Source organism: Cuculus canorus, chromosome 34 (assembly GCF_017976375.1).
Source record: "Cuculus canorus isolate bCucCan1 chromosome 34, bCucCan1.pri, whole genome shotgun sequence".
Lineage (NCBI taxonomy): Eukaryota > Metazoa > Chordata > Aves > Cuculiformes > Cuculidae > Cuculus > Cuculus canorus.
The window spans coordinates 58,330-68,792 of NC_071434.1; the positions used below are offsets into that span (position 1 = coordinate 58,330).

The following is a 10,463-nucleotide window of genomic DNA, read 5'->3' on the forward strand; positions in this document are numbered from 1 at the left end:
CCCGGTTACGCGCATGCGCAGTCGCTCGGGGCCGCCGCTCCGACGGTTCGCGCTTCCCCGTGGCTTCGCGCTCGCAGTCATGGCCGAGCCCGCCCTGCAGGCCCCCTGCGTCTCCTCCTCTTCTTCTTCCTCCCCCTCTTCTGGGCAGTCCCAGGTCGGGGGCTGCGAGGGAGGCGCGGGCTCCGCCTCCTGCGCCGGTAAATGGGGGTGGGGTGGGGCAGAGGGCGGTGGGGCGAGATCTGAGGGGCAGAGGGGTTTGGGGGGGAGATAGAGTGGTACGGGGCAAGATCTGTGGGGCAGAGGCGTTTGGGGGGAGATCTGGGGGGCAGAGACCGAGATCTGGGGAGCAGGAGCCTTTGCGGGGGAGATTGAGGGGGAACGGTCAAGATCTGTGGGGCAGAAGCCTTTGGAGGAAGATCTTGGGGGCACAGGACGAGATCTGAGGGGCAGAGGGTGAGATCTGGGGGGCAGGAGCCTTTGGAGGGAAGATGGAGGAATAAGGGGCAAGATCTGGGGGGCAGAGGCCTTTGGGAGGAGATCTAGGAGGCAGAGACCGAGATCTGGGGGCAGAAGTTGAGATTTGGGGGGCAGGAGCCTTTGAGGGGAGATCTAGGGGGGGCAGAAGGTGAGATTTGGGGGGCAGGAGCATTTGGGGGGAGATATAGGGGTAAGGGTCAAGACCTGTGGGGCAGAGGCCTTTGGGGGGAGATCTAGAGGGCAGAGTGCAAGATCTGTGGGCAGAGACCAAGATATAGGGGGCACAGGCCTTTGGGGGGCAGATACAGTGAGCAGAGGGCTTTGGGGGTGGTATGGGGGTAAGGGTCAAGATCTGTGGGGCAGAGACCTTTGGAGGGAGATCTGTGGGGTAGAAGCCTTTGGGGGGGACAGATCTGTGGGGTAGAAGCCTTTGGAGGGGCAGATTTGGGGGGCAGAAACCTTGGGGGGGCAGATCTGTGGGGCTGTTCCGTCTGATTTTGGGGTCCAACCCCATCCCGTCCCCCCTAATTTTGCCCAAAACCTGCGATTTCACCCCAAAACCTTTTATTTCCCCCCTGGATCCTCCCCGGCCCCAAATCCCTGTGTTTTCACCCCAAATATTGGGGAGGGGAGGTTAGATTTTGGGGTGACCCGGTGCCATCTGTGCTGCTCCCACCCCCAGCGTGAGGAAAATGGAGTAAAATCCCCTGGATTTGGTAAAAAATGGGGTAAACCCCCTCAAATTTGGTCAAAAATTGGATTTCTTTGCTTGGTGTGGGGGGGAAAGCACGATTTTGCCCTAAAAATGAGAAATGAGGAAATTTCCACTAAAAAAATGACCCCCAAGGCCCCCTTTTTGGGGGGAGGGGGGTGATAATACCCCAAACCCCACATTTCAGCATCTCTTTTGGGTCAAATTCCTGCAGAAACGAGTCTGTTAGAATTTGGGGGTGCCCCCCCTGCTTTGAGCCTGTTTGGAGGGTGAAGAATCAACCATCGGCGCCGAGTTGGGGGTGATCACCCCCAAAATCTCACTGGATTCAGCAAAATGAAGCCCCCCCCATCAAAGCAACCCCCCCCCGATTTTGGGGGGCCCCAGAATTTGGGGGGGGGCCTCAAGGAGGGATTTGAGGGCACCCCTGGGTCTCACCCCTCTGTCTTCTCTTCCAGATCCCCCCGTTTCTTCCTCTTCTTCCCAACCTGTTTCTCTCTTTCCGGCTTCATCAGGCAAGTTCCCCCCCTCCCAAATGAATTTTTGTCCCCCTAGGAAGAAAAATGTCGAGGGGGAGACCCCATAATTCACCTCTTGGATTTGGAGGGTCCCCAACATCGATTTGGTGGGCTCTGATGGCGATTTCAGGGTCCCAGATGCCAATTAGGAGTCCTTGATTCTGGTTCTGATGGGGGGGGACCCCAAAACCAGTCCCCACATTTTTGGGAGGGGGGGCGTTCCCCCACCTCATTTTGGGGGGCATAAAGAGGTCCAGGCCCCCTTCCCACCCCCCCAAACCTCCGAATTCCATCCCTTTTAGTGCTTGAGATGCTCCAAAATTAGACATTTTTCTTTCACTGTTTTTTCTTTTTCTTAAACCAATTTCAATCCCTCTTTTTCCACCTTCGTGGCTGCCCCACGGCTTCGCCCCATGGCTTCCTGGCTGTGCCCCACACCTTTGCCCCACGGCTGCTGCTTCTGCTTTGCACGACACCCCCCTCCCCGATTCCCCCCCCCCCATTTGCTTGATTGATGAAGAATTGACCATTTCTCATGTTTTTCACCCCAAACCAACCCCTCCCTTTGACCCACCCGCGTCTCACCCGCCGCCGCCTGGTTGTGACCTTTTCCACCTGGATCCGAGCCCGGAATTCGGGGCGACTTGGGAGGGGGAGGTGAGGAACCCCCAAATCCGTCTTCTCCCACCCCTTTGGAGACCCCAAATCATCTTGTTTTGACCCAAAACTGCGGGTGGGGGGAGGCTGTGACCACACTGAAATCCCAAACCTTTGGGGGGGTGGGGGTGAATCCTGCTCTGCTTTCCTGTTCCGGGTGGTTTTAGGCCCAAAGTGAGGTTCTTCAACTGATTTTGGGTGTCCACCATCCATTTTTGAGGTTCTTCCACACATTTTTGGAGTCCAAGACCCATTTTTGCTGTCCAATGTTCAGTTTTGAGGTTCCTCCACCCATTTTTGAGGTTCCTTCACTCATTTTTGAGGTTCCTCCACCAATTTTTAGGGTCCACTACCAATTTTGGAGGTTCTTCCACCCATTTTGGGTGTCCACTGCCCAGTTTTGAGGTTCCTCCACCCATTTTTGAGGTTCTTCCATCCATTTTTGGTGGTGAACACCCATTTTTGAGGTTCCTCCACCAATTTTTGGGGTCCACCACCCAACTTGAGGGTTCCTCTGCCCTGTTTTGAGGTTCCTCCCCCCATTTTTGAGGTTCCTCCCCTTATTTTTGGGGTTCACCACCCAAATTGAGTGTCCCTCCCCCCAGTTTTGGGACCCTCCCCTCAGTTTTGATGTTCCAACACCCATTTTTGAGGTTTTTCCATCCATTTTGGGTGTCTAACTCCCATTTCTGAGGTTCCTCACCTACTTTTGGGGTTCTTCCACCCCTTTTTAAGGTTCCTCCCCCCATTTTTCAGGTTCTTCCATCCATTTTGGGTGTCTAACTCCCATTTTTGAGGTTCCTCACCTACTTTTGGGGTTCTTCCACCCATTTTTGAGGTTCCTCCACCCATTTTTCAGAGTCTTCCATCCATTTTAGATGTCTTGCCTCCCATTTTTGAGGTTCCTCACCCCTTTTTGAGGTTCCTCCATCCATTTTTGAGGTTCTTCCATCCATTTTTGGTGTCTAACTTCCATTTTTGAGGTTCCTCACCTATTTTTGGGGTTCTTCCACCCACTTTTGGGGTTATTTCACCCATGTTTGGAGTCCTCTACCCATTTTTGGGCCTCCCCCTTCCCTTGCCTGATGAATTTGTGGAAACCCCCCCCCTTGCATGGCTGTGCCGAAGCGTTGGGCGCCAGGAGTGCCGTGCTCCATCTTCGCATGCCGCCCCCCCCGAAATCCGCATCCCCTTCTCCTGATTCTCTCCCCTCTCTCTGGCCCCAGCGGGTGCCACGGCGGCTCCAGTTGGGTTTGGAAACCGGGGAGTCCTTCCTAATCCCACCGGGATCTCCTCATCTTCGGGGGGGGTTGCACCGAAAGAACCCGATTCACCGGAATCGCCTTTTGAGGTCGTGCCAGATCGCGCAGTCTTCGACCGAGAATACGGCACTGCTTTGCTCGGCGAACGCGAAGTTCTCAGCCAAATCCCTGAAGATCGAGTCTGCGACTTCCCGGCCAAACCCCGCGCCGGTAGCCTTGGGAGCATCACCGGCAAGATCTCCGGTGGCTTGTGCCGGCAAACCTCTGGCACCGCCGCGGCGTTGGAAGAGGTGTCCAAGTGCGTGAGGGAGATGCACAGCTTCACCAGCGAGCTCTTGAGTTGGGATTTGGTGGAGCGGAATGGTGGCAATGGCATCACCGGGAATGGAATCACCACTGGGAACGGCATGGTTGGAATCGTCACCGGGAACGTGAGCGCCAGTGAGAATGGGATCACCGGCGACGGCAATGCCGAAGCAGACAGCTCGGGTGACTCCGACGACACCGTCATTGAGGAGGCTCCTCTTGCTGATCCCCCGGTTACTCCCCGTGCCGGCGTTGCCGGTGTCACCGTGGTGCCGCCGTCGCCCCCCTTTCACCATTCCCCCCCCCGTGCCGCCGCCATTTGCAACCGGGATTGGGAGGAGGAGCGGGTGACACTGCGGGCGCTGCGGGAGGTGGGGGAGCCAAACCGGGGCCCCGTGAGCGCTGGCGGGGATGCGAACGAGCCCCCCCTGCGCCTGCCCCGCCTGGCAGGTAAAAAAAGCACCTTTGCTGCCATAAAAAGGGGTTTTTTCTGTCCCAAAAACATCCTTTTCTGCCCCAAAAAGGGCCTTTTCTGCCCCAGAAAAGCCTTTTCTTCCCCCAAAATGGCTTTTTCTGTCCCTAAAAGGGCCTTGTCTGCCCACAAAGAGGCATTTTCTGCCCCAAAAATTTCCTTTTCTGCCCCAAAAGAGCCTTTTCTTCCCCAAAACATTGTTTTCTGCTCCAAAGAGGTCTTTTGCTGCCCCAAAAGGGCCTATTCTTTCCCCAAACCATCCTTTTCTGCTCCAAAACGGTCTTTTTCTGCCCCAAAAGATCTCTTTCTGCTCCAAAAGGGGCCTTTTCTGGCCCCAAAATGCTCCATTTCCCCAAAAATCTCATTTTCCACCCCAAAAAGCTCGGTTTCTCTCCCACAAGCTTCATTTCCACCCCAAAAATCTCCTTTTCCAGCTCAAAAAAGAAAGCTGCTTTTCTGCCCCCAAAGTTGCTTTTTCCACCCCTTAAAAAGCTCCTTTTCAGCCCCAAAAGGGGGGATTTGCGGGGATTTCTGCCCCAAAACTCCTATTGATCCCCAAAAAAGCTCTTTCACTCTAAGAGCTCCTTTTCACCTCAAAACTGGGGTGCAGAAACCCAAGAAGGGACCCCAAAAGGGGGGATTCAGCCCCAAAATGCTGCTGGGGTTGGGGGACCCTCTTGTTTTGGTGAGAAAAAGGGGAATTTGCTGCAATTTGGGGGGATTTGCACCAATTTTGGGGGGATATGGAGCATTTTGAGGGAATTTACATCAATTGGGGGCAATTTTAGGGGGATTTGCATCCATTTGGGGGGGTTTGGTCAATTTTAGGGGGATTTTGCATTAATTTACGGCAGTTTTGGGGGATTTTTGGCAGTTCTGGGGGTTTGGGGCAAGTTGGGGAGAATTGGGAGCAATTTGGGTGATTTGGACCAATTTTGGGTGGATTTCAGCAATTTTGGGGGATTTGGGGCAATTTGGTGGCTTTCCACCCTGGGTGGGAGCTGTTAATGAATGGTGATGAGCTTTAATTAATCGGGGGGGGGGGGGGCATTAATTGGTGCGTGCACCTACCGAGGCGGTGGACGGGGGAGGAAGCGATGGGTGGGTTTTAGCCTCATTTTTGGGGTGAATCGAGGCCATGTTGGGCCATTTGAGGCCCAAGGAAGCCATGGGAGGTTCTGACGTTCTGACGTGACCTGAGGCCCTGGTGTCCCCCCTGATGTCCCCTCCGTGTCCCCTCCCCGCAGCCCGGGACCTCCTGTTGTGGCGGGACGCCCGTCGCAGCGCGGTGGCCTTCGGTGCCAGCCTCCTCCTCCTGGTCTCCTTCGCTGCCCTCAGCGCCGTCAGTGTGGTCGCCCACCTCGCCCTCGCCCTCCTCTCCGTCACCATCAGCCTCCGCGTCTACAAGGCCGTCATCCAGGCCCTCCAGAAGACCGAAGAGGGACATCCCTTCCAGTAAGAGGGGACTTGATGGTCTGACACCCACTTCTGAGGTTCCTCCACCCAGTTTTCAGGTTCTTCCACTTGTTTTTGAGGTTTTTCCACTCATTTTGGATGTCCAACACACAATTTTGAGGTACCTTCACTTGTTTTGGAGATCAAACACACATTTTTTAAGTTCTTCCACCCATTTTTGAGGTTCCTCCACCCATTTTTGAGGTTCTTCCACCCACCTTTGAGGTTCCTCCACTCATTTTTCAGGTTCTTCCACCCATTTTTTTTGATGTTCTTCCACTCGTTTTGGGCGTCCAACACCGAACTTTGAGGTTCCTCCACCCATTTTTGAGGTTCTTCCACCCACCTTTGAGGTTTCTCCACTCATTTTTGAGGTTCTTCCACCCATTTTTTTTGATGTTCTTCCACTCGTTTTGGGCGTCCAACACCGAACTTTGAGGTTCCTCCACCCATTTTTGAGGCTCTTCCACCTCTTTTGGGCATCCAACTCCCATTTTTGACGTTTCTCCACTCAGTTTTTGAGTCCTCCACTCACTTTTGAGGTTCCTCCACCCATTTTAGGAGTTCAACACCCAATTTTGAGGTTCTTCCACACATTTTTAAGGTTCGTCCACCTGTTTTGGGCATTCAACACCCACTTTTGAGGTTCTTCTACCTGTTTTGGGCATTCAACACCCACTTTTGAGGTTCCTCTACCTGTTTTGGGCATCCAACACCTAATTTTGATGTTCCTCCACCTGTTTTGGGAGTCCTCCACCCATTTTTTATGTTCTTCCACCCATTTTGGACGTCCCTCCCCATTTTTCCCTCCCACCCATTAGGGTGCACAGGGGAACTTTGAGGTTTGGGGGGAGCAGGTAGATTTTTGGGGTGTGGAAGGCCAAATCTGAGGGCCCCCCCCCAATTCGTTGTGTCCCCCCAGATCTGACCTAGACCTGGATGTAACCCCCTGAGATGTTCCAGGCTTTGGGCTTCAAGGCAATCCTGGGCAATTTTGGGATGCAGAATACACTTTTTGGGGTGCCAAATATGCTTTTTAGGATGCAGGATGATTTTCTTTGGGGGGGGTGGTGTCTGACTCTCCCCCCCAACCCATCCGCCCCCTCCCAGGTCCTACTTGGACATGGACATGACCTTGACCCGTGAGATCTAGGCTTTGGGTTTCAAGTGGTGGATCCAGGGCAATTTTGGGGTGCAGAATATACTTTTTGGAGTGCCAAATATGTTTTTTGGGGTGCAGGATGATTTTGGGGGGGGAGATCTAGACCTCCTCACAACTCATCCCCCCCCCTCCCAGGACCTACTTGGACATGGACATGACCTTGACCCCTGAGACCTTCCATGCTCTCACCTCTGCTTTCTCCCTTCACCTCAACCGAGCCCTTCGCTTCCTCCTCCGCCTCTTCCTCGTTGAGGACCTGGTGGATTCCCTTAAGGTAGGGAGCCTTCCTACCCCCTTCCCCCCCCGATCCTCTTCCCCCCCTTTTCACCCCCTGGGGACCCCCCAAAACCCCCCTCTTTTAACATGCCCCCGCAAAAAATTCAAGCTGGCTTTGACCTTGTGGCTGTTGACCTACGTGGGCGCCGTCTTCAACGGCATCACCCTCCTCATCCTCGGTAAGTGCACACCCCCCCATACCCTCCCCCCCTTTCATTTAAGGGGGAGCACCCCCAAAAATGACATTTGGGGGAGCAGGACCCTCCCAAAACTGACACCCCCTTTCTTCTAGCTGAGCTCTTAGCCTTCACCCTCCCACCCCTCTACGAGAAATACAAGGTGAGGCTTAAAAAGGGGGGGAGGCGCCCTAAAACTAAAGGGGAGAGCACTTAAAAATGAGGGGGGGGGACCTTAAAGATTGCCCTCCCCCCCAAAAAAAAGGGGGGAGCTTTAAACACCCCCCTCCAATTTGCTTCTACCAGATGCAGATCAATCACTACGTGGGCATTGTCCGGCGCCGGGTCGCCGAGCTGCGGGCTTAGTAAGAACCAGGGCTCTCACCCTCCCCCCCCAAATCGAGAGGACCCCCAAATCTATGGACACCCCCTCAAATCCCTGTGCCCCCCTCAGATCCCTGTGACCCCTCCCAAATTACTGTGACCGCCCCCCTGAATCACTGTGGTCCCCTGGCTCTCCCAGCTCCTCAAATCACCCTGAGCCCCCCGCAAACCCATGTGCCCTCCCCCTAAATCGAGCCCCCCCCTCCCCAAATCCCACAGCCCCCCCGAAATCCTTAGCGCCCACACAAATGTGTGTGGCCCGCTTGAATCCTCCAGCTCCCTAAATCACCCTGTGCCCCCCCCAAGTCCCTGTGCCCCCCCCAAATCCATAACCCCCCTAAATCCTCCAGCCCCCCAAGTCTCCTGCCCCGCCCCAACTCCCTGTGTCCCCCTCCCAAATCCCTGTGCCCCACACAACCTCTCTCCTCTTCCCATAGGATCCAAGCTGAAGCCCAGAAGCCACTGGAATGACCCCCCCACCGGGGGAGGGGCGGGGAATCAAGGGGGGAAGGGAAATATTGGGGTGGCCCCCCGATATCAGACCTCCCTCAACCTCCCAACGCCTCCCCCTACCTTGTAAGCCCCCCTAAAACTACCCGCTCCTAAAAAATCTCCCCCCCCGCCATCTCACAGTGGCGTCTGTCTGTCCGTCCCCCCACCAACCTTGAACTGTGTCCCGGGGGGGGGGGGGGGGGCTTCACCCCAAATCCCCCACTTGCCCCCTGCTCCAATTTTGTGCCCCACCCCAAAGCTCGTTTCCCCTTCCCCATTGTTAATTTTTTAATGTTAATTAAGGTGAAATGTCTGTAACTGCTGTAAAAGGGGGGGGATGGGGGGGGTTGTAAGACTCCCTTGGGGGGGGCTCAGCCCCCCCTCGAACCGCACTGTACCCCCCACCCCCAAAAAGTGAGGGGGAGGGAAATGGGGACCCTCACCCCCCCAAGCCTGGGGGGGGCATCAATAAAAGCACCGCCATGGAGGTGTCGTCCCCCTCTTTGCATAGGGACCCCCTGCGATGACCCCCAAAGTGACCCCCCCATTGTCCTAGGACCCCCCCAAAGTGACCTCCAATGGCCCTGGGACCCCTCAAGTGACACCTCATTGTCCTAAGACCCACCCTTAGGGGACCTATGCCTACTTCAAGGGGGCGTGGCCATATGTTAAGGGCGTGGGGTTCATAAAAGGGGCGTGGTTCACTTAAATGGGAGTGGATTCACTTAAAAGAGGGCGTGGTCAACAGGTAAAAGGACCATCCCCCGCCCCTTAAAGGGGCAATGGTCCTTTTAAACGGGCAATTCCCCTGTTAAATGCGTCCCACCCTGAGGGTCTACCTGAGCCCTCGAAGGGGGTTTGAATGGGTAAAGGGCCTTGGGGTCTGGCAGGATTGGGGGGTGGCATGGGATTTGGGTGTGGAATGGATAGAAGGTTCTTGGGGATGCAGGAATGGGGGGTTGCAGTGATGGGGGTGGAAAAAGGGGAGTGGAAACGGGGTTGGGGGGCTTTTGGGGTCCCCAGTAGTAGCAGGGCCTGAGGAGTCTCAGATATTGGGGTCCCCAGGGATGAGGGGGCTTGGGCGGGGGTTGGGGGGAGTAGGGTCGGAGGGAACGCAATGGAGGGGACTGGGAGGACCGGGGGGGGGGGGGGGGGGGGGGGGGGAAGGAGCTTAAAGGGACAGGAGCATCGTAAAGGGACAGGGGTTCCTTAAAGGGACAAGGAAACACCAAATGGGATTTGGGGGGGTCTTAAAGGTACAAGAGCACCTCAAATGGGATTGGGGAGGTGTCTTAAAGGGACCAGGGACCGCTTAACGGGGACAGGGGGTGTTAAAGTGACAGGGACATCCCAAATGGAAGGGGGGGGCGGGCTTAAAGGAACAGGGGGCGCCTTAAAGGGGGCAGGGACATCCAAATGGGATAGAGGACCCACACCTTAAAGGGACGGGGGGGCTATTAAAGGGACAGGGACACTTTAAAAGGACAGGGACATCCAAACGGGATGCGGACATCTTAAAGGGACAGGGACATCTCAAATGGGGATGGGGCTCTTAAGGGGACAGGGGCCTCTTAAAGGGATGGGAGGGGGCCTTCAAGGGACAGGGGACACCTTGAAGGGACAGGGACATCCCAGTGGAGTGGGGACCAGGAGCATCCTGGCTGATGACACGGGATGGCAAAAGGGTGCCCCCCCCTCCAGGGCTGGGAGACCCCTTAAAGGGCCAGCATCACCCCATTGTGCTCTAACGGGGACCCCAGCAAGGTGGGGAGACGTGTCTTTTAAGGTCCCTCCCGCCCCCCACTGCTTATGGATTCACCTGGGTTCTGGCAAAGGGGGATTGGGTTGGGGGACTCGGGGGCTCCATGATGGGGTGTGGTGTGGCAGAGGCAGTGGTAGGCAGGGGGTGGGGACGCTGCTATGGGGCTCCTGGCTAAATGTAAACGGACCGTAAATCGACGAACCCCCAGGATGAGGGAAAAGGGGGGTCCTTGGGTGCTCCGTGACCTCATGCAGCCCCCCCAGCATCCTTGGGGCACCCAGAATCACCCCCCCTCCATCCCCACCCCTTTGGGCTACAATGGGGCGTGGTTTGGGGAGTGGAAGCCCCGCCC

At 55.8% G+C, this 10,463-nt stretch overlaps 1 protein-coding gene across 1 annotated transcript; it reads left to right on the forward strand.

Annotated features, from left to right (window-relative positions):
* On the forward strand, window positions 1–8,731 carry LOC104057261 (reticulon-3). Its single transcript, XM_054052563.1, has 9 exons — window positions 1–197; window positions 1,648–1,704; window positions 3,591–4,382; window positions 5,652–5,859; window positions 7,157–7,295; window positions 7,407–7,476; window positions 7,590–7,636; window positions 7,780–7,838; window positions 8,295–8,731. Coding segments are annotated over exons 1-9 (1,557 nt in total). The 5' UTR covers window positions 1–13; the 3' UTR covers window positions 8,296–8,731.
* Window positions 8,732–10,463: the final 1,732 nt, after the last annotated feature.